The sequence below is a fragment of the Enhydra lutris genome, unplaced genomic scaffold (genome assembly GCF_002288905.1).
Source record: "Enhydra lutris kenyoni isolate GAN:26980312 unplaced genomic scaffold, ASM228890v2 scaffoldscaffold11, whole genome shotgun sequence".
Classification (NCBI taxonomy): domain Eukaryota; kingdom Metazoa; phylum Chordata; class Mammalia; order Carnivora; family Mustelidae; genus Enhydra; species Enhydra lutris.
The window spans coordinates 2,967,467-2,994,910 of record NW_019154095.1 but is presented as its reverse complement, the minus strand read 5'-3'; the positions used below and the strand labels follow the sequence as shown (position 1 = coordinate 2,994,910).

General features: G+C 42.0%; 1 protein-coding gene across 1 annotated transcript in view; it reads left to right on the top strand.

The window, feature by feature from the left end:
• The window catches only part of LOC111144434 (CUB and Sushi multiple domains 1), a 1,720,260-nt gene that overhangs the window by 1,353,805 nt on the left and 339,011 nt on the right, over positions 1-27,444 (top strand). The window contains exons 17-20 of the mRNA XM_022498737.1: positions 1,680-1,868; positions 12,453-12,569; positions 14,453-14,668; positions 17,247-17,435. Coding sequence (XP_022354445.1) covers positions 1,680-1,868; positions 12,453-12,569; positions 14,453-14,668; positions 17,247-17,435 — 711 coding nt within the window. The remainder of the gene's footprint in view (positions 1-1,679; positions 1,869-12,452; positions 12,570-14,452; positions 14,669-17,246; positions 17,436-27,444) is intronic.

The window sequence follows — 27,444 nt, the reverse complement described above, 5'->3', positions numbered from 1 at the left end:
CACACAGATTTGCAAAGGGTAAAATCTGCTTATTTTGCCAATTCTAAAACCAACTGCAAGTTCAGGGTGTTCCCCAAAGACCCCTCAGTTCTGATAGTTAGATAAAAGGACTCAGCCCTTACTAAAAGCTGTTACACTCACAGGCACATTCATTACAGAAAAGGATCCAAGTTAGACCAGGCAAAGGAAAGACACATAGGATGGATTCTGGAAAGGAGTTCCTACCCGCAGCTTCCGCTTGTCTTCTCCCCCTGGAGACATGAATGATGTCTTCCTAGCCACAACGCATGACAGTGCAAAGTCCTGCCAATCTGGGAAACTCACTAGAGAGTCCATGTCCAAAGATTCTGTCCGTGTTTCATTACAGAAGCATCATTGATTGAATCACGGGCTGCATAGTTGAACTCTGTCTCCAGCTGCCCCTCAGTGTAGGGTAGCCTGAAGTCCTACTGACCCTGGAGCATGCCATGAACAATAAGGACACTCCCAGCACTCGAGAAATTCCAGGGTTGACAGGTCACCTCTGAGGGACTAGACATCTCATGGAAGGCACATTCCTTACTGCCCATTTTTCAGCAGGGTCTCAGCTGTCCTCCTTGGGATCAGGTGCCTATGGAATCCTATTTTGCTGTACTAATGAAGAAATATTACCACTTATTATTTATTTTAAAAAGTCACCCTATAGTTTTATATCATCTATTTGACTTAATGAGAGAGGGAATAAGATAAGGTACATAACTCCAACTTTGGTAAAATCATGCAATGATTAGAAGTGTTATTCCAAAGATCATGGGGGGGGGGCAGCTAAGCAGTTTGCATATTGGTAATGATTTCAGATTTTTGAGCCATAGCCCAGGTCATAATTGTTATGTTCTGAGCCTTGTTGAGAGAGTTGTGTATAGCTCTAGCAAAGTCGTTTTTATTTCTTTGAATACATAACCATTGCAATGACATCTTCTTCCCCGTTCCCATTTTCCTTATCTGTTCAAGTATATATTCTAAAAATAAAGACAAATCTCAGAGACAAAGAAAAGAAACTCTTATAATGACATAATCATAATCACTTGACTTTTTATAGCACTTTACTTTTTAGCATCTTTTAGCATAGGCTAATTGTAGCCATCTTGAAAGTGGCTGACTTAAGTGCAAATTTGAAAAATGCATGGATGTATGGAATGCAATTTTAGAAAATCAGATCCAGTGCAGTTTTAATTTGCATTATGTGTGTAGGCTTGGATGCCTGTGTGCATATCTATGAAAGCTGAAGTGTGACGACTGCCAAAATCGATCTGGAACATGAAATATAACAGGAAGGGGGGAGGGCTAGGGATAGAAAACAGGACAATACAGGCTTCATGCAGTACAGTTCCCTGGTTTTCAAATGAAGAGAAGTAACATTCAGACATAAAGGGTTATTCTGTGTTGCACTACTTACATGTCATCTGGTAAACAGTTAACAAGGTATCTCTCTACGCAGAAAAACAGGATCAAATATAAGAAAATGTATCATTATTATTATTATTATTTTACATTTAGGGATTATTGGATTTACCTGAATAATTTTCCAGGTCTGATAATGTCTCAGAATATTTTATATGTATATGGAACAAGTGTTTTGTTTTGTTTTTTCTTGAAACCTGCAAATTTCCGTATGTAATACATTCTTTCTGTGCGTGCAGGTGTGACCCTGGAGTCGGACTCCTGTCTCGACCCCGGGATCCCCGTGAATGGGCATCGGCATGGCAGTAATTTTGCCATCAGATCCACAGTGACATTCAGCTGCCATCCAGGATACACGCTCAGTGACGACGAGCCCCTGATCTGTGAGCAGAACCACCAGTGGAACCACGCCTTGCCCAGCTGTGACGGTAGGTGGAGATCGACGACGCAGGACATCAGAATGGAATGTAGAGACGTGGAAATGTTTAAATTGTTCGGGTGGCATCTGTGGTATTTTAAAGGGCAGTATGATTTGAAAAGTTGTACACCTTAAAAATATTTTTGTGTAATGCTTAAAGTTTACCTAGCTCGTGTTTTCCTAGGAGGCAGAGCATCTGTTTAGAACAGAGCATAAACACTTATGGGGCAGCCTTCAGCCTTGTGCCCAAACACCAAAACGTAGGGAGCTTCATGCAGCACGTATGCTCCAGGTGGCATTTGTTGAAAATAGCATGTGAACCAGGGGAATGAGTATGTGTGTTGTACATCCTCCTACGTGGCTTTCCTCGGGACCAGGTCCAAGCACCCAACAGCCATCTGCTGTTTGCACTGTTCCCTCTGAGCTCCCACCTCTGGGGGACCGCTCTCCCCGGGAGGACTGGGAAGCATTTTCTCAGAAGATCCCCAGGTGGTGTCTTGGCCATACCAGCCACTCCCCCTGTCCTGCACAGATCTGCTCTTGGAAGTCTCAAGACAAGTAACATTCTTCATGATCCCACTGCATCGCTCAACTTGGTGCTAGGCTGTGTGCAGTTACAATAACCAGATACACAAGATGTTGCTTGTGTTCATTTGCAAACAAAGTAAAGGATTTGCCCTTTGCCCATAACTATAACCACATTATAACATTGTTTCTATGAAAAAAAAATATATTTCACCATAACATTTTTTCAACAATGTTGTAATATAGTTGTAGGTGTGGCTTACAGAGAACCATAAAATAAGTGAATTATCTATAGAAAGCATCATACTTCATAGCAAACTATTATAAAAAGTCCCATGAAATCAAGAACAGAGCAACTTTCTCAGTATCAGAAATGTTACTTATGTTATCCAGAAGATACTAACTCATATAATAATTTAAAAAATGGTATAAATTGTAAATATTAGAAAGAGAAGATGGTCACATTTGGCAGTAGGTACTAGTAGAGGACTGCATTCAGGATAAACACGAACCCGTCGATTTCCACAAAGGATACGACACATTAGAAGTATGATATCGACACACCCTAAAACTCCCAGGAGTATATCTAGCAGGAGATATGAAGGCTTTTTTTTTCCCCTGAAGACTTATCTTAAAGGAATTTAGATGTTCACAGTGGGATACAAAAGAGTACCCTAATAAGTGGGAACACTTCGTACGTTTTTAAATGGTAGGGATGAAATTTAAATATACAAGTTTTCTACAAATAGAGGACTTTTGGGGGGGAATTTATTTTTTTCTTTTATTCCCCAAATTTTATTGAGATATAACTGACATACAATACATATAAGTTTAGGCTGTCCAGCATCATGATTTAACTTACATATATTGTGAAATGATCACCACTATAAGTGTAGCTTATATAGATACAAAAAAAAGAAAAGAAAAGGAAAGAAAAAACAGAATTCTTCTTGTACTGGGAACTCTTAGGTCTACTCTCTTACTGCTATTTCTGTGTATCCTACAACAGTAGTAGCTCTAGCCGTCGTATGGTACATGACATCATGAACACTTATTTATCTTGTGACTGTAAGTTTGTGGCTTTTGGTCACTTTCATCAAATTCCCTCTCCTCCTCCACTCACCTCTGGTAACCACAAGTTACCATCTCTTTTTCTATGGGTTTGGGTTTTTTTGTTAAATTTTTTATTAGCATACAATGTATTATTTGCTTCAGGGGTACAGGTCTGTGAATCATCAGGCTTACACACTTCACAGCACTCACCATAGCACACACCCTCCCCAATGTCCATCACCAGCCACCCTCTCCCTGACCCCCTCCCCACAGCAACCCTCAGTTTGTTTCCTGAGATTAAGAGTCTCTTATGGTTTGTCTCCCTCTCTGGTTTCATCCTGTTTCAATTTTCCCTCCCTTCGCTTGTGATCCTCTGTCTTGCTTCTCAAATTCCTCATATCAGTGAGGTCATATGATAATCAATCAATCTACAAATAGAGTTTTAATTTCAATAAAGTCTAAAAATAACTGGTATTCTTAATAGAAATTAATAAACGTGTTAGAAGTTGTTCTGGGAGAGTAGAGCCTCCAAATAGAAACATATATTTTTAAGAATGATAAGAAAGGACTCTCTCTGGGACCAAAGCATCTCCAAAATCACCTTTAATTGATATGAAGTCAGTGCAAAAATATTCAGATAGATGAGTGATATGGTGTGGGCATTCTAATACCTGATCTATGCATATATAGGAACTTAATTGGTTGAAATTATTCCAAGTCCGTGAGGAGGGATGACTTCTTTCATAAATGATGTTGATCAACTTGGATGTTTAGGCACAATTAATGGAAAACATTGACAGATTTCACTATATACAAATTAAAAGTTCTATTTTAAAGAAAGAGATAAAGCAAAAGGATCAGACTATAGAAAATAATTGCTCTGTACATACATGATTCTACATCATGTTATCATACCAATGGGTGGAGGGAAATCAGCAACACACGTAAGACATGAGATCTGTGGGGGAAAACACGTACAGGCCATTCACAGAAGGAGACAACAGGCCCCAAAACACTTTAAAATATGTGCACTCTGATGTGGGCTCAGGAAAATGCAAATAAAGCATGGTAATTTCTCCACACTGTTGGATCTGCAAAAAAGTAGAAAGGTCAACTTCTACATCATTGTGGGATTTCAGAGCTGCCTGTTCATTCTACCCTGTTGCTAAGAAGGTGAAATGATACAATGTTCTTGGAGGAAGGAGATAATGAGTCACAGGATAATGCCTGTTGTACACGTGAGCATATACACGTATGTAATTACAGGCACATACGTAGGATATGCACAGAAACTGATGGAAAACAGGCATTCTCTAAAACTGTAACCCCAGTGTCCTCATCCGGGGAGACTGGCAGGCCGTAGGGAGGGGGAAGAGAGATTTCCAACTTCTATCTCTATGTTTTTTTTCATGTTATGTTTATTTTTATTACCATGTTTTATTTTCGTAATTGGAACTCTAATAATGAAAAAATAGATAAAATTTATCCATGTGATTAATGAACAGTGTCAGAAGGATACTAGCTATTGGACTCATTAAAATTTTGTAAAAATCAGAGAATATCATAAATAGTTACAAAAATATTAACTGTAGGGTTCTTTATCATCAATAGTTACAACAAGGACACAAAGTCTGATAAAGGCCTAGCCCTTAAAGTACTTAGTTGTTATTCACGTGTAACTGAACATCCGTCAAAATGTTTATTAAATCATTTAATCCAGAATTTGCAGCATGCTAATCATATAAATAATTGTGTTGGAGTATTTACCAGATATGCAAACCCATGGCTTTATTGGGCGCCACTGTGCAAATTATATATATATATACATATATATGTATATATATACATACTCATATATATATATACATATTTATATATGTAATTTTGGACGGAAGCTGAACATGGAATTTGGGAGTAGAGTGCATGTAAGCTGTTCCCTTGATTACGTTCTCGTTAGGGGTGGCTCAGTGGAGCAACAGCTGAGTTTCTGAGTTGCTTCTACTGGGGGAACTGAGTCTACTGCAGACTTTTCAGGCAGAGCTGGGAAGGTTGAAAAGTTGCGGAGTCTGTAATTTAAACTCTGTGATGAGAGCACCTGGTTCATCGTAGGAAAATACACAACTGTCGTCCAATTCACTTGACTCCTGATCTGGCAAAGAAAAGTGATGTGTGCGAGTGAGAGAGATGTGCCCCGACCCATCTGAGATCTGTAATTTGATTTAAACTGGATTCTTCACAAAAGAGAACAATACTCTCCATGTATTCTTGATTTAACAGTGGTAACTTCCTTTGTTTAAATATTTAAGTATCTGGCCAGCACACAACGTAGGCAAACTCACCTGTTCCCCTTGCCCTCTTCTTCCCCTGGAGCAAACCCCATGCATGCACTGGTTAGCCCTTTTCTGTCCCTGCGTATTGTGTTGCCCAAATGCCCCCCTCCTCCAGGATGAGGACACACTCAGCCGTCACTAGAATTCTGGAATCATGCCAGGTCACTAGCATTATTAACTTTCCAAAGAGCCATTTCTCCTTATATGCAGTTCAATAAAGTGGAACTTTGATTTAATTTAAACTTATAACCCCACATAACCATAGTCCCCCGGTTTTAACCCGTGCCAGCTGCTGTAACCAAAGACCTTAGAGTAGGTGGCTAATAAGCAACAGAAATTTATTGCTCACAGTTCCAGATGGCGGGAGTTGATGTCGGAGGGACAGCATGATGGAGGAGTTGTGACCCCATGTTGGAGGCTGCAGAAGGCCCTGCCATCTCATGGTGCAAAGGCAAGGGGGCTTTGCGAGGCCCCTTGTAGAAAAGTAAGACTCAGCCCTCATGACCTGCTCACATCTCAAACACCCGCCTCCTAAAACCATCACCTTAGAGCTCCAACATGAGTTTTGGGGAAATGCAGACGTTCAGACCATGGCATAAATATCTACATACACTTAACCATTCAGAACAGTCTCCTCTGTAGAGGAGGCATCTAGGCAGAGGACAGGGATACCGTCTCCTGGACCAGATAGACATGGTGGCACATTCTGCCAATTCTCAGAGGTTTGGTGAAGTAGAGTGAATGGAAAATGAACAAAATGTTCCATAGGAAACTATCTAGGAGACATGACATGAGGACAGACAGAGAAGGGCTCCTAGTGCTTGCAGGGAACTGACATGCTGTAGAAATGACAGTCTACGTTTGACATTTTCCATAGAAAATAAAGCACATGAGATTTATGCATTTATCTCTTTTATTTTCTCCCTACTCAAATGCATGTAAATTTGAAATTTAACCCTTCTAGAGGAATTTGTAACATAAGCTATCTGCTTTGTTTTGGATTCACTGAAAACTATTTCAGATGATAATAAATTTATGATCAAAGGCTATTAATAGAGCTGCAAACACTGGGAGATTTTAGAGTTTGATGGAAGAGTTTAGTCAGTCATGCTCGATTGTTTTCATTTAACCAGAAGAATTGTTCTTGTTGTATTTCCAAATCTTAAGCAATCTCTTAACCCCCTTGGGTTTTTATTGTGACAAATGATACATCAATAGGATATTTAAACCTTTAAAAATTCATAACTTTGGGAATGGAAGAAGAAATAAGAATTAGTTATAATATTTTATATTACCATGAAAAAAAGAGAATATCAGTATCTCTCCCATTTCCATAGCATTGCTTCATTTTTACCAATTATGCCTTAGCATACTCAAGTTTTAAAGAAGTAATACGAACATTTGAGTAAGTTGTCTCCCTTTTATTTGGTGAAAGACAAGTGCAAGAAAAATTCTGGAAAAATTTCTTCATTCAGTAAATATTTTTGTAAACAGCTGATTCTTTCCACAAACATACTTCGGAGAACTACCGTCTTTGCAGCCACACACTTGAGAAGTTTATCATCTATCAGCATAGAGAAAAGAAAGATTTATTTTTTAAAGCACGATGAAGTAACTGTTTTATTAGGCACAGGAAAATTGGGAATAAAGAGATGGAAGAGATCATAGCTACAGTTTGGAGTCGTTAAAGTCCTGGGAGGCAGGTGTCCAGATGTATCTTTAAGAACAGGTTGAGAGGAAGGATCGGAAGTGAGGGAGTAGTAGGGTCCAGGCATGGATGTGTGACAGGGCTGGAGGATTTGGGGGATAGGGAGTCATTTGCTGTGGATGATGAAAGAGCTAAGGTTGTTAGAGACCCTTCATGCCAGTGCTATGAGCCTGGACCTGATTCCATTGACGAGATTCAAACCCAGAGGACGCCGTGTTCCCGTGGTGGGGCTCGAGCTCTCTGTGCGGAAAAGCTGAGGATGATGGCAGGGCTTGGAAAACACAGCCTCTGCTTTAATGCAGCAGCTCTAAATTGTTCCCACTTGTCTTGGTAGGGTCTCCTTGAAAATGTCTTTTGGGGAAAAAATTACAGTTTAAATGGATGAGTGAAGGAATGAAGGCATAAAATCAGTAACTCCTTAGGGCATGGAGAGTCCGTGGATAGTTGGGAATGGAATGCCATCCCATTAGGATTCTGATTTAAATAGAATTTTATTAGCACTTTAAACAAAGAAGGGAAGCGGAGAAAAACAAAAGATAAACAAATCAGGCAAGATACTGGGGGCTCCCACTGTTCATCTCTTTATGGAAGAGGATGGAGGACAGGAGGTGCCGCGTAAAGCAGACAAGCGAGACCTGGAACACACTAGTTTCAGAAAGTACGAGTGAGAAACACGGGTGCCTTATGAAGACGGGGCTGTTGCAAGATGGTTACGTTCTGAGAGCCTTAGCAAGCCGTGGGAAATTCAACCGAGCTTTGAGAAGGAGCCCGTGATTCACATGTGAATTTGAGATCTATCATGTCTGTCATTAGAGCTGGTGGAAACAAAGAGATCTTCCCAGGAAAGAGGAGAACCTGCCAGCTCTGATATCTCCAGCTCTGTCACCTCCGGAGTGCAAAACGCCTGACACCTAGGATGTTGTCTACATGCCTTACTCTTGCCTGCCTCTCGTTCCAACAGAGCAGACATGTGGAAATGAACAGGAAAGCCAGGGTTGGGTCTGAGACACAGCTCTCGGCACACTGCAGTGGGTTACCGTGGTCTGGCAGACGAGGGTGAGAATCAGGTGACAGGAAGTGAGCACCTCCACAGTCCATGGGCGGTCTGTGGGCTTTGCCTAGGACACCAGGAGACCCCAGCCCAACAGCCTGTGGTGCACTGGCCACCGGCAGCCCATCACAGAGCAGTCTGTGAACACGGGTCGACTCAGACAGTCTGCACTCCCTCCATCCTTCTGTTGCCTATGCAGCAGTCCACATCCTGGGAGCGGACCTCTGCACGGACAGACACGCAGCCATCACTGGCCAGCCCCACCAGCCCACTCTACTCTAATTACCTAGACTGCCTTTGAGCTCTGAGAACCGGCAAAGATTCCTGTTCTTAGAATAAGTCGTGCTCGGTTACTCTATAAATCATTTGCCTTGTCCACTTGGATTTTGGAAGAAGAGGGACTTGTCTGTATTACTTACTGTTATGTGCCCAAGGGCAAAAAGGAGGGCTTAGAGAATAGTAGTAACTTCCTCGGGAAATCATTTTGGATGAAGGTTTGGATGGATGAACGGGTCGAAGCAGCGAGCCAAGGTAGAACTCGGCTCCGTCTGGAGGTTCCTCAGCTCCTCTGGGCAAGACTGCTGTTGGCCTTCACCTCTCTCATCTCTTCTGGTCCCTGCACAGCTTTGTTCTCTGCCCACGGGAGCTCCAGGATAACGCCTCCGGGTCTGTAATGGTGAGTGCAGAATATAAATAGAAAAGTAGAATTCAAGAAATTATAGCCTTAAGGATAGCAAAGGTAAAAGCTCACTGTGTTTTGTACAATTACGACAATTGTCATTCACATCATATGCCCAGTGTCTGTGGCTCTGCTGGGGGACGCAGAGCTGTCTGTGGGTGAACCTGGTCAGACAATAAAAACAGAGTTGGGTCTCTTATTTGACTGTCTTTTCTCTTCAATATCAGGTCAGAATACTTATGCAATTTACCATATATCAAATCTCTTTTCCCTGAGAAAAGACAAGAAAAAAGTATGCTTTGTGGATGAAAAGATTTTCATTTAAAAATCTTCATAATGGATGAATTAGACTATGTTGTATTTGCACATATGACTCAAAATGAGCAGTGGATTTGCTTTATCTAAAGTAACTTCCTTACTTTGCTCCTAAATGGCAGTTTGATGGTGTTAGTCCCTGATATCCTCGGTTGTGTGTGAGTTGAATGGAAACATCAGTAGTCAGATGTCTTTCCTCCTAACTTCTCCCCAGTGTATAATCATCCATTTTATTTTGATGGCGTGAGGCCAGAGGATGAAGCAGAGATTGATAAATTCTATAGTTTTTAAATGTAGCTGGATAGAAATTCATTTTTACCAGTTTTCCATAGCACGTGCAGATTTTAAGGTAAAGATTACCACAAATAACTGTATATGTGATATCTCAATTTTACATCAAATGGTGTCACTCATTATGGTTAAATCCTTGATAAATATTTAGGAAGCTAATGCCCTGATTTACAAAGATCCAATCACAGAAGATGGAAGGTTACGGACGTGTGGCTTCTGTACTCTGGGCTGCATCCTCTCCTGGTCCTGGCCTCACTCCGTGGCCACTCCTTTCCCCTTCCCTTTGTTGAAGTTCCTCACCTCCCTGAGCTGCTCGCCACTGGAACAGCCTGGGCTCTCACTCCTTATCCACACCCAGAAGCCCCACATCGATGGTGTCCTCTGCGTCTGCTCTTGTTTCTGTCCCTCGGCCAAACTTGTGCACCCACTTGCCGTGGACGTGTAGGAAGCATCCAGCTTGATACATCTGAAACTGAACTGGTTTATACTCAAAGCCTACTTCCCCCAAAGTCTCCTTCATGCTCGGTTCCTTCACACTCAGCCTTAAACCCTCACAGTCATTGGTCATGAGGCCCACGTCCCATTCATGGAAACACCCCCATGGCTGTGCCTTCAAACCATGGTGAGAGCCTGCCCACTTCCCACCACCTCTGCTGCCACATCCCAGCAAGGGTCCTACCCGCCCTCTGCCACCCTCCCCTCATTCTCACACAGCGCCAGTGACCAGGCAGAAGCCCCTGTGAGCCCCTGTCCTGCCCACACAGGAGTCTCCAGAGCCCATACCTGTCACTCACACATGTGACTGTCTGGAAGCTGTTCAACCTCACTGCTCATGCTCCCTCCGTCCCCTCTCTCCTGCAAACTGTCCTGTGCACAGGCCCACTCAGGCCTCTGTCCTTGGTTGTTTCTCTCCGTGACGTTCTTTCCAGATACCCAGTGGCTCCCTCATTTGTTCAAGTGCCTCCTCATAAGCCACATCCCAAGTACACTTCCCTGACCACCTGCTCGAGATTGCTGCCCACCCACACAACTCAGAGAATGTGCTATTCCTTCCTTCTTCCTTTGTTTCCCTGGTGCTTATCATCTTCCAACATCCTGTATAATTGGCTCTTTACATTACTATGGGCATAGTTTCTCGTCTTCAGCTGGATTTTTGACTCTATGAGGGCAAACATTTTTGTGTATTTTGTTCATCATTTCCAGTGCCAAGGGCAAGGTCTATTTGTTGAATGAATGAATTCCAAATGTTATATTAATTTTACCTCTTTTGTAATGAAATGTAGAGTCAATATAATTTTAAGATATGAAAATCTTACATTGTTAAAATATTCCAGGACTCACTCAAAAAGTTTTTATTTTGCTGATTTTTATATAACTCTTCCCATGTGATTTGCATATTCAAAGACGTTATTTGCTCCCTTAAAACCTATGATGAGTGACCGTGATGGGATGTATCACATCTTTTGACAAATTAGCTAATTCTTCTGTAAATATTACTTATGGAACTAGTTTTGAGGAGTCACAGTTCAGGATGTTCATATTAATAAGGAAACTTATTTTAGGTATCAGCCATTTAATGATAATCTTGCCCAGTTCCAAAAAGGAAACATGAGAACATGTGTGCATAGAGAGGACACGGTAACAGAGAATCTTCCTTATTACACGGATTCTCTAAATGTCTCTACTTCCCCATCAAATGATTATATATAGCTTTTTTCTTCCTTCAAAAATGGATCTCCAAGACACATGGAACAGGCCAGATTTTGTTGATGAGGACTGAAATCAACTGAAGAGCTGCTAAGACCAGCAGCTCTAAAAAATGCAAACCCACACCATTTCTGAAACTCATTGTATATGTCAGTGTCGTCTAGAGAAACAGAACCAGTGGGATGTGTGTGTGTGTGTGTGTGTGTGTGTGTGTGTGTGTAGAGGGAGGGAGGGAAGAAGGGAGAGAAGGAGAAGGAGGGAAGGAAGGGACGGAGGGAGGGAGATTTATTATAAGGAATGGACTCGCCTGGTTTGAGCCTGTCAAGTCCTGAGATCCGCAGCAGACATGCTGGAAACACAGGGAAGCCGATGGTATAAATTCTAGTCTGAAGTCTGGAAGGCTCCCAACTCAGAAAGAGTCAGTACTTCAGCTCAGGCCCAAAAAGAGGAACAAAACTGATGTCCTAGTTCAAATCATTCAGGCAGGGGGAGCTTCTCATTTGTGGAAAGTCCAGCCTTTTTGTCCAATTCAGTCCTTCAACTCATTGTGCAAGGTCCACCCGCATTAGGGAGGGCAGTCTGCTTTGCTCTGGCCGTGCATGCACGTGTTAATCTCATCCAGACACATCCTCTTAGAAATGGCTGGGAACCCCAGGGCCCAGTCAAGTTGCCACACAAAATTCCACTCCCACTTACTTTGTGTTATTTCCTTACTCTCTTATTTCATTAGGTTATGGACTATTTAGGACACCCTTCTATGGCATATTACAATTTTGAGTAAAAGGAAGTTTTCATTTTGTTTTATTTTTCATAGAGGTGATATTTGATATTCCTTTAGTCCTTGTGCAAAGTAAATGTCGCTTTAAAAGTACTTTATTCTGGCAATCATTGTGAAAATTTAATACTACAATAATCATTTTCCTTATCTTTTTCAGCCCTCTGTGGAGGTTACATCCATGGAAAGAGTGGGACAGTCCTTTCTCCTGGGTTTCCAGATTTTTACCCAAACTCCCTAAACTGCACATGGACCATTGAAGTGTCTCATGGAAAGGGTAAGGGTATTGCACAGACTTTATATGTACAGTATAATAATCAAGGGGCAAACGTGAGGGTAGAGAAAAAAGTATGCACGCGTGAACAAGTAAGTTAACTCATTTCTTCACATATATTTTAACTGTTTATTTGGATGTTTTATATCATTTTAGAAGAAAAATGGTCTAAAATGATTGATGTTACCATAAAAGTAGATTCCTTGTTTTACATTGAATTAGGTAACTTGGATATATGCAAGTAGGCGTGCTTGAATATATCCTTGAAAATTAGGTATGATGCTTGAAAAGTAGGTATGATGGTAAGGAAAAGAGATAAAACACAAGTACCAATTAAATCGGAGGAAATAAGAAATTATCTAAAGTTCTCATTTCCATGGTGATAAATCTAGGATAACTTTTTTAAAAATATTTTATTTATTTATTTGAGCATGAGCAGGGGGAGGGGCAGAGGAAGAGATAATCCCAGGCAGACTCCACACTAAACAGGGAGCCTGAAATGGGGCTTGATCTCGGGACCCCAAGATCATGACCTGAGCCAAAAGCAGGCACCCAACTGACTGAGCCACCCAGGTGCCCCTGGGATAATATTTTATACTTGCCTTGGTTCAAAATTTACTCAGTACTATTACACATAACAGATCATTTATCTTCGTCATCCAGTGATGATTTACGGAGCAGATTTTATTATCTTCATTTTATAGGTAACTATAGTGAAGGCCAGAAAGTCGGCAATTTGTGCAAGAAATGTAGTTCATAAATACTGGATATAGCATTGTACCCTGGGTCTTTTCTGTAGGACCAAATCTATCATTCCATAGTATGAAACTCTGATCACATAAATATCATGGACACACTGGCTTCACACTTAGCTTTGAACTCAACTCTGAACTCAACCTGCTTTTAAATGGACATATTAGATTATATACCCTGTATTACACTATGCTAGCATGTATCATGAATGCATGTTAAGAATTTCCTTGGGGTGGCTGGGTGGCTCAGTCAGTTAAGCATCCCATTCTTGATCCTGGTGCAGGTCATGATCTCAGGGTCATGAGATCGAGCCCCACATTAGGCTCAAGGCTCAGCTTAAGATTCTCTCTCACCCTGTGTCTGCCCCTCCCCACCACTCCTGCTTGTCTGCTCACTTTCTCTTAAAAAACAAAATGGAAAAAGTTCCTTGAAGGAAATTAAGAATAAAGAAGAAACAAATTGTGAGTGACCAAGAATTTGTCATAAAAATTAGTATTTTTATTTAAAAGGAACTATTTGTAGTTAATTTTATTATTAGTAGTGTAGGAAACCACAATACTTTGTTGGTGTGGCTAATATGAGCACATGTGTGTAAGAGGAACATAAAACTGTGATCTCAAAGAATTCTTCCCCTAGTTGTAGAAGTTTATAGGCTAGACATCCAACCTAAGATTTCATAAAGGATACTTGTTAAATATAAACAGCAAAATTATCTGGTCCTTTATTCCTCTAGGATAAGTGCTTTCCTGGTGACCCTTCCCACGTGTGGTGCACCGTAAACACCCCAGCGTGCTGTACTTGGGCGTCTGTGTCAGACTCAGGATCTGTGTCCTTCTCTGTCCCTACAGTCCTAATGTTGAATCTATAATTGTACCTGTACTTACATATACTTATTCGTTATTTTGGCTACTTATCCTCTTCTTTCATTTCTAAATACATTCTATCCATTCCCTGTATTTTCCTTTGAAACTTCAAAGTGAAGTTTGCATATTAAGATCGTACTTGGATTCAAGAGTCTGGTGTCTCTAAGCCTAGAATAAAATATTTTCCCTCAACTGTTTACTGATCTCTCTCCCTCCCTCCCTTCCCTCTCTGGCTCTCTCTTGCCCTCTCCCCCTGTCCGTGCTTCTCAGGTGTTCAGATGATGTTTCATACCTTCCACCTCGAGAGCTCCCACGACTACTTACTGATCACGGAGGATGGGAGTTTCTCTGAGCCCGTGGCCAGACTCACGGGCTCTGTCCTGCCGCACACTATTAAGGCAGGTTTGTTCGGAAACTTCACCGCCCAGCTTCGGTTCATATCAGACTTTTCCATTTCCTACGAGGGCTTCAACATCACATTTTCAGGTACGTTGTTCTTGTCAGTGGTGTCTCTGCTCAGGCGAGGAGAGACCCTTTCGTGGGAGCGTGTGTGTGCACGTCCATGTGTGTGTTGTGTCTGAGCAGCGGTGAGCCTTAGCTGGTGGGCAGAGGAGGCTGAACCTCCTGGAAGAAGTATGAGAAGACACCTACCCAGCGGCCACAAAAGGACACTCCGCAAATTCTCATTCCTGCAAAACTGTCAATATCACTAAGTTCTCCTGAGAAACCCTTCTCACTCACGTCTCCTCATCAATTCTATCAAAATTTCTGGGCCAACTGTCCTCGCTGGGAAAGTCTCAGGGGAAGCTGGCACCTGAGGATGTTGGCTCCTGCCCTCCAGTGGAGGCCAGTGCTTGTCTGGAGAACCACCTCGAGAGTGAAAAAGCAAAAGAAGGGTGAGCACACACCGCTGAGAACGAGCTTTTCCTTCGCTCCAATGCAGTCGTGCACACAGACAGCCATCTTCCAAAACGGTGTACCATGTTTAATTATGATACTTACATCGTATTTGTGCAGGGCTTCTGTTGTCTCAAACACTCTGCCCAGGCTAGATTGCTCACCGTGAATGGTGCCGTGCGTGGTATCACCGTGTTTTCATGGACGAGGGGAAACGACGCACACTTAAAAAACGGTCGGCCATGAACGAGATGCACTTAATCACGTGAGCCGTGTTTAGTGACCGGATGATGGTCAGAGCCCTGCAAAAACAGATAGAGCCCTCACCGTCACAAAGGGGCTCCTGTTCTAGGATTCTGAGGGGTGTAAGCAGCTGCATAAATTTGCATTTCTGCATATGATGCTTTGAAAAGAAGAGCGTTCTTTCAGCTTCGCTCCTCACAGCCCAGAGCTGATGCTGTTTTTGTAAGGTAGTACCTGAGTCCCATAATCACAAGTGATTTCTTCTACTTTGAAGCTCCCATCAATTCCTTAATGACCTCTGATGCCACTTACAAGATCCTTTGTCCCAATAGAGGAGTTTTTATCTGATCTCCTGTTGTAACGCTGAAATGCTTTCGCAAAGACTTTCTGTGCTTTCCACCTTTCCACCAGCGGCAGGTGTATTTCCTGTGACTTACACACAGTAGGAAGCTAATAATCACTTCTCTGTATTGCATGATCGTTAGCAACGTAGGCATTGAAGTGCTGTCTTAAAGAAAAAGACTTCTTGGAGATTTTAAGATGCTCTGGACTATTCTATACTCCCTCTAATTACGACCAATTGCCATGTATCTTTATCTGACTTTGTTGATTTTTCCTGGCATTTCACTGCACTAGTGGAACTCTTGGGACGAGCTCAGATGACTTGATTTCTTGGAAATTTGCCGTAATCAAGGGTAATCATGAAATTGCCTGCTCTATGCAACAAAGACTTAAATCTTCCTAACACTAATGCCTAATGCCTCTATATAGTCTTTCCTGGTGGATCTCAGTTAGGGGCACTGTGAGAATGTCGTTCCCTCTGTTCTCACTTTCATCAAGATCCAAACTGAAGTTACCCAGAACACTTTAAAAGAAAGGAAGTGGCCTCGATGCAAGTCTGTGAATCCCTTCCCTAGATGTTTCTCAGGAGTCGGTGTTGTTCCCACCATCTGTTTCTTAAATCCATTGCTCCCAGCACAGAGCGGACAGTAAGTCTTTGGATTACTGAAGGTCAGAATTCAAGTCTAGAGCTGACTTCTTGCACAAGCTCCCTAAACAAACAGACAAGCAAACAGGCAAGACGAAACACACTTCTCTGGGTCTTTGAAGCTTTTTGAAATGGTTTTAAAAGATTTTAAAACATTGGGGCACCTGGGTGGCTGAGTCTGTTAAGCACCCAACTCTCCATCTCAGCTCTGGTCTTGATCTCAGGTCCTGAGTTCGAGGCCTGTGTCAGGCTCCATGCTGGAATTTAAGAAAAGATTTAAGAAATATTTAAGAAAATCTTAAAAACATTTAAAAAAAAAAATAATGGGGCAACAGTTGGGAACATGTGGAATGATTCATTCGCACACACCCAATGGAAGAAGGATTTCTAAAGCCTGCAGAAGGGATCACCTTATTATCCAGGCTGTGTCACAGGCAAGCTCAGTCTGAAAAGAAAGACACACCTGGGAGGACACAGCCAGTGCTGAGGTGAACTTGCTGTCCCGATGCGCTGATGTGTGATTTCATTTGCAAGGATTTGGCCTTGACACTGGTCGCCGACGATTGCCAGCGACACCAATACAATGGAGTTTATTTCTTTAAGTGTCCAAATAGGCAGCAAGTTTATCATGCAATTGAAGAGTTTTCCCTTCTGGGGACATTTCAGATGTTTGCCTAAAATCAGTATGGTTTTATGTCTGTTTTTCACCAGCTGGTCTGGTTTACTTCTGTCTTCTCTAGAAGGTTTTATCCGAGCAGCATTTCCCTCATCATGAGACAGCTCACAGAACAAAGAGAACCATGTATAAGTTCTGGAGGAGTTTGAAGAAATGTATTTATGTACCTGTTTAATAACAGCCATTGTTTATTCTTGCTAACTACTCTTTGAGTATTTCCTCAATTTCCCACAAACGGAATCTGTCTCTTCATGTCTCAGAGTATGACTTGGAGCCTTGCGATGATCCTGGTGTCCCTGCCTTCAGCCGGAGAATCGGTTTTCACTTCGGAGTCGGGGACTCTCTGACCTTTTCCTGCTTCCCAGGGTATCGCTTGGAAGGCGCAAGGAAGCTTACGTGCCTGGGTGGGGGCCGCCGTGTGTGGAGCGCGCCTCTGCCAAGGTGTGTGGGTAGGTGGTCACACGCTTTCATTCATTCATCCAGTGGGGGCGGCGCGTGCTGGAGTCAGGACGCAGGGCCGGTTTGGCCAGGAAGGCGGGCGGGGGTTGGCGTGCCAGACAGCAATGGGCACCCTGGTGCCCTGGGGACCTGAGCCCCTCTGGACTGTACTCCCCTTGTGGATACAGTCATCTCTCTAGTCTCCCGCCTCAAGAAGGGTGAATCTAGAGCTCGTGCCAAGCATGTTTATGAAGGAAAAGTGGACATGTAGCCAAAAATAATCTGGAACAAAAGGAAAGGTAAAAGCGGGAAGCCAGGCTGCGTTCACACAATCGTTGGCAGTTCTATCACTTAAGAGCAGTGAGTGTCTCCCGGGATGATGATGGTGACAGTTTCAAAGACTAGTTTTGTTGTTCTCACTGTTCCGTTCGGCTCTCTGGTTGGGTGACCGTGGCTTGCTGCTGCCACGTGGGCATTGTACAAGTCTCAGGGCTGAGTTGGCCTCTGCAGTGCGTTCTGGAAGCATTCAGGAGGGTTCCAGAAACAGGCGTCTTTAGTCTGTACTTTGAAACGAGGTGCTGTGTTAACACAGTGGGTTCTGGAGGTCGGTTCGGTGGGGCTCCACTTCCTGCTAGTCTGGGAATGAGCTAGCATAAGGCACGGAGCAGAGCAGAGCTGTGTGGACAGGCCTCACTAAGTACGGGATGCCTCCTGCTCGTCTAGGGTCTGGTTATCCCCAAAGACAATGTCGACACCCGCCTCTCGGCCGTGTTGCTGCTTGTGAAGGGTTGACAGTCTGTTCTTTCAAGTTACAGAAAACGGCCTAATGCCATCTGGAGATGTCGCCACAGCCCGCTTTAGCTCTGAGCCTTCTGAGTCACGGGGCTCCGTGATGCATCCTGCTCTAGTCCTCCCGGTCATACAATACATGCAGGCGGCCAAGTCGTACAGACAAGAAGATTTCATACAACTACCAGATTGTAACTCAGTGAAACCCATTTCTCTCTTCAATTACCAGCATGGTTTAGGGATATTATTAATTTAACTGGTGACACCATCTTTTCGTGTCTTAATGATAGTCCCACAGTCAAGACTTCCTTTACAAAGAAATTACACAGGTGAACATGAATCAAATCATCTTCCTCTCTCACCAGGGCACATGTCTTTCAACGTCTGTCATCTTGCTTTCTCCTAAAATAGTGGTTCTCACCTTTTTGGGTTTATGATTTTTTTTCTTTTTTCTTTTTCTTTTTTTTTTAAAGATTTTATTTATTTATTTGACAGACAGAGGTCACAAGTAGGCAGAGAAGCAGGCAGAGAGAGAGGAGGAAGCAGGCTCTCCACTGAGCAGAGAGCCCGATGCGGGGCTCGATCCCAGGACCCTGAGATCATGACCTGAGCGGAAGGCAGAGGCTTAAACCCACTGAGCCACCCAGGTGCCCTGGGTTTATGATTTTTAATTGAGACTTGGATATCATTTTTGAACAGGGTCTCAAGAAAAAGAGATACTTTGTACATGATCCTAGGAATTCCTGGAGTTGCCTAGAATCCACGTTTCTCAAAACTACAATTATTGAACAAGACAGTTTAAGATCTGCATGAAACTCCTGACCCAATGAAATCAAGGCTTTGTTCCACACACATAACGTTCAGTAGTTTACTGATTATCATATTCTGTTCCCAGTTTCTCTGTTTTATATAGATTCATCATCTGTACACTGTCACTCTTGTTACTGGAGTTTTTACATTGTCCAAAATATAAAATAATGATAAACAATTGATATCCGTTGAGCCTAATTCTGGATGCCGCGCTGCTCTGCGCTCTTTACACATATTGACTCATTTAATTCCCTGGAACTAATGAGGTAGGCATTGTAGCTGTCCCTTCCGTTGTACTGATTAGGACACTAAGAGGCAAAGGGTCTAGGACCTTTGCCACGGCAGGGAGTTCCAGATCTGAAAGCAGGCTTCTCCCCACTGCTCTGCATGGGGACAACACACGGGGGCCTGGCTGTGCCCTTCCCATATTTAGCCTCTTGTATTTTTCCCCAGTGTTTCCTGAATTTCCTTCCAGCCTATCTGGCTACAACGTTCCTAGAAATAAACATGTTCCTCTTGGCGGCAACACCCTGGCGGACCCACGAGGTAACTCGGACTGGTCCATATTTCTTCTTTCCTCTCAGTCTCCACGTGTGATTAGTTGTTGTTTGAAGGAGTCTGTGTCCCACTTGGTTCTCGAGTCAGTGTTCCTTGCCCATTCTGTCTGCTCCAGCCCTGGGAACATTCTGCCAGGCTCCAGGACGGAGCTCCGGAGGGATCCATCCAAATCCAAGCCCCACCATCTTCCCCCTTAGGAGAACCTACCAATTAGCCCCCCGTAATATTCAGAACTGGCACCACTGCGATTCTGTGGTGGCCGCACAAGGCTCATTACTCATCGGGGAGACTCCCCGGTTCCCTGCACAATCCAGTCTGGTCCTGAAGCCAGAGCATGGGAAGTCTGCCCAGGCTCATGGTCACCATAGTTCTCTGTCCCTCTGTGTCTCTGTCCGTGCTGCCCCCTCACTGCCTAGCGCACATCCCGCTTTCCTGTCAGGCTGGCGCTTCCTCATTGTTTGAACTCATCTTACATGTGGTGTAAGCTGTCTCTCCCTCGTCACCTACTGGCTGAAGGGGGGCCTCCCTAATAACAGCGGGACTCCATTAACGTTCCTCCACGTTTCTGTCTCCTATTAGGCTGAACTTTACAGTGGGGGCTACCTGATCCCCCAAATCCAGCTCTGTGCCTTATTTCATAGGTGCTTGTCAACGCTAAAGATTCCTTCCCTCCAAACCTTCTCTCTTGATCTCAACATTTTGATTCTATGCCTGTGTTTCTTCTTTTAAAATCACAGAAATAAGAGTGATCAATCCATAGCCAAAAGTTGCAAATCCATTCCAGAAATCACAAGTGACACGGGAAGAATGTCTACTGAATGACGAACATGCAATTTTGTTTTTCCCTAATAAGCATCTCATCTGAAGTAGAATTTCTAATGAACACCTAAATTAAAAACTATTTTTCTCTTCATCAATTCCCTCAAAATTCAAGAGAAATGATCTTTTTGCTTGCATTTATTCATTTTAGGGCTATTTCCACCTAATTATTTATTTAGGATACTGGAAATAACATCATTCTGCGCTCCACATGCATAACAAAATGTGCAAGCCCTTTCTTGTGCCCCCTTTTATATTACATTATGTGCATATCATTCAATATATGTCTTTTTTTCCTTACAAGTTAAAGAAAAAGGTACTCAATTGGTCTAAGTAAAAATGAAGGTTTACTGGCAGTATGACTAAATAATCATAAATTGGGACAGCGTCAGGGGAGGTTTGATCAAGGACTTGACTTTGTGACTGAGGCCTTGTTATCTGTGTTATCTCTCCTGTTATCTGTCAACCTGGGTGCTGGCTTTATCCTCAGGCTCCACGTGGCCCTGGGGAAGCACTGGGCAGCAACTTGCTCTCCCCAGGGGGCTTCCTCAGACCAGGCTCTTACATCAGCATATAGTGCTGCAATGCCAACATCACGCTGTCCAGTGAAATGGCTTTCCCAGGATGGCTTCTGGGTAATAGCTGGATTGCCTCAGATTGGCCGAAATCGAGTCACGTGCCTGTTTCTGACCAATCACTAACCAGGACAGTTTTGGTTATCTTAGGATATTTAGGGACCAACATGCATAGGTGTTGAAGAATGAGGAAAAGCACATATTTTATGATATTTGTGATATTTTGTGACAGCCTGTTGGGGAAAAAAAAAAAACAAAACCTAGACAGAAGAGAGCAGACATGATTCAAATGGGTATCTACTAGAATTCCCTAATCTAATGTTGCATCTATGAACAGTTTTGAGCACAAAATTTTCTCAGGCAGAGTGTGATAAGCCTTTATTTCTTCATCTGATCAATTACCAAATAATATCTGCTCAGAGAATTAAAAAAAAAAATCAATGAAAGCAAGAGTTATCCTGTTGTGGAATATCTGCATTAATTCTATTTTTTAGACAAAGTAGAGTGTCCTTGGATGGAATAAAATGGGGGAAAATTGACAGTGTTAGCGTAAATTGTATAATGGATTACAAATATTTCAGAGAGCATAGGAGAACAACATAGCTTGCCTGTATTTTGATAAACTAAATTTAACTCTAAATCTTTTGACCAATTCTATCTAAATATTATATTCCTATGCCAACCAGTCTATTGTTTCCATTTATTTCTTTAATTCTTAGTTTAAAACTTTGAAACAAAATTAAAAACTGAAACTAATCTCTGTTGAGTCTTAAAAGTTAACTCAATGATAGAATTAAATTAAGGAAATAAAGGTTCATAGGATAATAAATAGATTAAAATTTGGATCAGCATTATATGCAACTCATATTTTTTTGTAAAAATAAGATTGCGCATTTAAAAAAAATATATATATAATAGAGTTCATGTTTGCAGACTCTATAAACAATAAAACTTCATATACATAGTCATATATACATATATATGTGTGTGTGTGTGTATATGTATAATGATTCCATTTACTGATTTGTTTTTATTTAAGAACCAAAATATTGTTGGTTTGAAGTAGAAAGGAAGTAGGTTTTCTGCCTCCCTTTCATAGTCAAACTACTTTCAATGTCTGTGCTCTTCAAACAATTCTCTCAAAGCATATATACATGTGTTAATTAATGTAAAATAATCAACTTACAATTTCAAAATGTTCTCAAAGACCCCCACTGCAATTTCCACAAAACTTGAATAACCACCACCAAACACCTTCATATCCAGCCACTTTGTTAAGAAAGTCCGCTCCCTGTGGCGTGGGAGACACTGGACTTCCTCACCTCTACTTAAGGGCAAGTCGGGCAAAGAGACTTGAATCCCCAAGCTTCTTATGTGCATAAGGAGCACAGACTCTGCTGTGGGCAGTGGCCTTCCAGCCTCCAGAGCTGTGAGGAGTCCTTGCCTGTCATTCAAGCCCTGGCTAAGGTGTTGGGTTGGGGTAGCCTGAGCTGAATAAGGTTGGCCTCACAGGTAGATACTTCTCACAGAATTTATGGAAAATCAATTGGCTCCTTTCTATTATGTTAATTTATTTTTAATTAGTTCATTTCCTTTACGAAACTCTAAATGACAATCCGATTTTAATTATATTTTCAGTAGGTTCTTAATAAAAAGAACCAATGATTCATCTGAAGGAAAATGATATCCATTCATCTTAAAGTAATTTTAAATGGATTATTGAAAGAACTTAAAATTGATACATTTAATTGCTCCAGTAATGGAGATTAACAATAGATTCTTTCAACCATGTTCACATATTTTTGAAATTCTAACGATTTAAATTTTGTAATATTCTGACCTCTGGCTTTTTACGGTTAGTGTCTTATTTTCCTTAATTATTTCCTATGGGATAGGGTCCCAGGGTTTAGTGGGGAGAGAGCCATGACATTTTATTTGCTCTGCCATTACTTACTTTGATTTTCCAGGGTGTCGGTCTGGATCAGGAAATCTAGAATTTGCGTTACAAGGCCACCCTCACAACACTGCCTCCTTTCTGTTTTATTCTAGAGTCTTTAAGTCTCATTGCTTTCTCTTAGGCCATTTCTTCTTCCCCAAAGTGCCCTTCCTCAGGACACCCATGTGCTCCGCACTGTTCAGAGCCTCTGACCTTGGTTCCATGAAGCCGACACAGTCCCGGGGATCTGGCCAAGTCTGTTTGCAGCCAGACTGCCCACAGTTGTCTTAGATGACCCCTACCTCATTCATGTCCATGAACCCCATAAACAGCCTGTCTGTCTCACACCCAGACTGTCCATGTGTTCTAGCGCCATGTCCCCACCCGCGTCTCTCACTAGACCTTTGCTGTTGCCAACCGTGTTACAGCACCAAATTGAATAATGAACCAAGGCTCTCAAAATAAAAAGGCAAATCACGTTCCACCTTTAAGATGTCATGTTTTCTTATTGGTCTTGACATAAAAATCAGAAAACAATAGCAACGTCCACACGTGTTCACTGCAATAGTGTCAACCAAAACACACAACATTGAAACTTGAAGAAAAAGGTAAAAGTCATGTTTTAAAGAGGAAAAAAAATATGATTATATGACAGTCTGTTTGAAAGTCTTTGAAGAATGTAAAACAATACAAGTATATATAAAAATAGTTCATTGTACGTAAATATATAAAATGAAACACTGCCCTGAAATAGATTTTTAAAATATTAAGATACCAAGTTTGTATGTTCTACTGTCAATTTCATACCCTCAGAGAAAAACTCACTTGAAAGACCGTCTTTAGGTGCTACACCGAACTCCTCTAGAGAAATGAAAGTCTGTCCCTGGCCATGTTGATTTCGATTCAGTTACAGATGTATATAAAATAAAGGAATTATTGTTGGATGTTTGCTTAGAAATTTCCCTCGTGTCTTGGGCGGAGAAACAGTTGCTCTGAAACTAGGGGGATGTTATTTTTCAGGGGGAGGAAGAAGTGACATGCAGGAGTGTGGTGGTGTCGGCCTCCGCGCCGTCTTTCAACAACCTCGCTCGTCTGCAAAGGGTTACCAGTCCCCACGGCCAAGTAATTCCTCCCATCTGTTATCCTCGTAGAGTGCACTTAATTTGCACCACTTATATATCTGCCTTAAAACAACATTCCAGCATCCAAATCCTAATAAAAGGATATGCAGGCGGAGCTCCTGGGTGGCTCAGTTGGTTAGGCGTCTCTCGATCTCAGCTCAGGTCTTGATCTCAGGGTCCTGAGTTCAAGCCTTACATTGGGCTCCATGCTGGGTGTGGAGCCTTCTATAAAAGATATGTAAAATTATAAAATTATATCTTTAGATTTAATAGTTTTTTTTCCCTTCTCATGTCTCAAATGCCAAAGTGCCCTTTCTAGTCCTCCCTTATCATGTGAAACAAGTACATGTGTGGTTAATGTCTTAAATGCTAATGTGAAAACAAATACCTCCACTTAATTGATCACCTGTTGCTCCAAATAAAAGTCTCTACAGATATACTCCTATCTATGGCCAATCCATGCCATCTAAGTGTCACTGTGGCTCATAATTAATACTACTATGAATAATTAACTGTGAAGTGTTTCATCATTAATTAGGATAAGAAAAGGGCATGATTCTATTCGTAAGTACAGAGAGTTTATATCAAATCAATAATTGATCTGCACTAGTTGTGTGACCTTGGGGAAAGCCCCTGGTTTTCAAACCATTCTGTTTCCGTTTCCTCACCTATATAACGCAGTTATGTGAACCTGTTAGACAAGGTTACCATGAGGATTCCATGGGTCCCTGTAGATGAAGAACTTAAAAAAAGCGTGTGATACACACTACAGGTATTAGAATCCACACATCAGCCTTGTCATGATAGAGTGTCACCTTTGAAAAATGGTACTTCTGCCAAGTCTGTCTGATTCCCCATGTGGCAGATCTGTGGAGGGAAAGAGAAGAGCAGAAGCATAGTGATGTGAGACCAAAGAAAGGGTTTCCAGCCGTAGTGAGCACAAGAGAACAAACCCTGCTCGCCACAAATGCGGAGCCCCAGAAAGAGCTAGTAGTTGGAGACAGCAACGCAGCCCTGCCTTGAGGGATGGGTGAAACCCAGCCAGTCGATTCTCCTGGGCTTTGCTTTCCTCCTGGAATGCCCCCGAAGACAAGCTACGACTGCGCTTATATATCTCCACGGTTACCTGACAGTGGCAAAACTCTCATTCCACACTTTGGGTTCAAGACTTACCACTGTGTTCAATTAATTGCCCCTTCCGTGTTCCAACCCTCCCTCCGTCCTCCTGACCTCATTCAGTCAAGAAGGAAGACCACGGCCTCTCCTGATGACCAGATGGTGACCGGAGGGGGGGGGGGCCAGGACCCTCATTATCCTGTTCACCTCCAGTCCACGCCCAGGGAGGTTTGACTCGGGACTGCCTGTATTAGCAGAGGACGTGCAACGCACACAGAGCTAATGGACTTGATACGTGTGAACACATGCTGAACCCGAGTACACCCAGCTGGTTATCACAGCCAGAAAAAGGGCTTCTTCAGATGTTCTCCTGAGACTAAAAATAATCTATTTGCCACTATATCAGTATTTTCCCATCTTCCACTGAAAGACTCCCCCCCCCAAATTTATAAAGTAATGGATAGAAGGACTTAAATTTGATTTTTGAGAGGCTCATTTTATTGATCACTGTCAGATTCAATTTTAAATAACAATTCTTGATATGTGTGACTAGGTTTTATATTCCAGTTATCAGAATTCAATTGAGTTTCTTTTTTTAATTCTTTGTAAGTCTGATACCTTTACCAAGTTTGAACCCCCCCCCCAACTATTCCATCCACAAAGCAGCCAAAGAAGGATACTCTACTTTGGTGTTTTCATGTTCTTTCTGTTTATTTTGAATTCTATGTTAAAAAAATCTTATTACTTTTAGAATTAAAAAAGACAAAAAGTATACAACAAGGCCCATGTATTATTACTATTTCCCAGGGGGATTACATACCCGAAATGCTTGTTGAATTTAACGTATAAACCCCACATGTCTTTGGGACGCCTGGGTGGCTCAGTCAGTTGAGCATCTGACTCTTGATCTGAGCTCAGGTCTTGATGTCTGGATCCTGAGCTCAAGCCCTGCATTGTGGACTGTGCTGGGCATGGACCCTACTTAAGGGAAAAAAAAATTTAAAAAAAAATATGACTTCCCACCATTCAGAGACCACGAAGGCACAGTGCTGAGACTGAACATCCATTTTCATATCCCGCATGAAAGATACACCACGTGCTTTCTCCCCATCTTTTTTCTTTTCTTAAAAAATTTTTAAAAGATTATTATAATTAAATATATATATATGATTATATGTAAATATAATAATACAAATATATCTATAGTTTTAAAAAATATTGTGAAACCCCACTTCCATTGTGTTGGGTCACCATTCTCCCCCACTGTCCAGCAAAGCCTACCTTTGTGTCTTCAGTTAAGGAGAGATAAGGGAGAGGTGAGCCGGAGCTCTTGTGTGTTTTCCTCCTTGAATTTCTCCCTACCCTTCTATGGGGGCCTTTATGAGACCCAAGTGCACAGAAGCTGATCTTAAATCTTAAATTTCTTCTGGCACGGAGGGTAGGGGATCATGCTGGAGGTGTGGCTGATTGTATTAATTGTTAGAAGAGGATGGAGATGTCAGAGAAAATCACAATTATGAAAATGGGTACACACACGATGTCCACCCAAGTTACAGAACACCGCACAAAACGAACACCTCTCACCCTCCCCACCCCCACTGCATATGTTCACTTTCCCACGTGACCATTATTCTTCACACTCATACTTACGTTGTTGATTTTTTAAAAAAAATCACTGCACTTGGAGCACTGGGTGTGGTGCTTAAACAATGCATTTTGGAACACTGAAAAAATAAAATTAAATTTTTTAAAAAATCACTGTACTTGGCACACAGTATGCCAATAAATTATTTGGTGCTGAATCCCATGGAGCTCTTTTAACTCACACACACACACACACACACACACATACAGAATCTCTGTTATTTTATGATCATTTTGGACTGATTGGATTTTAAAGCTCGAGAATTTCAGCTAAACTGTTCACTTTCAAGGTGAGCTGGGAGCTTAAGTGATTTTCTCTGAGTTGACAGAAAGTGGAGAGCTATGTTTATTTTTATTTTTTTACCTGGATTTAAGCTATTCTATGCAAGTTTGGATCTAGAAGTGAATGACCTTCTGCTTTCCTCAGGAGAAGGGGAGAAGAAGTTAACATGTACCTCCAACGAATGGTCTTTTGTTCTGGGACATAATGCAGACAGGCTCAGGGCTGTGACATAGGAGTGGTTTTCTCTATCATAGGTCGCCTTTCCACGTGTACAGGTTGATGCCACAAAATATGAAAGTCAGGAAATTACTTGGGTACAATGGATCCGTCACACTGGAATCGGTGGGGATGTTTCACGAGGTAGAAATG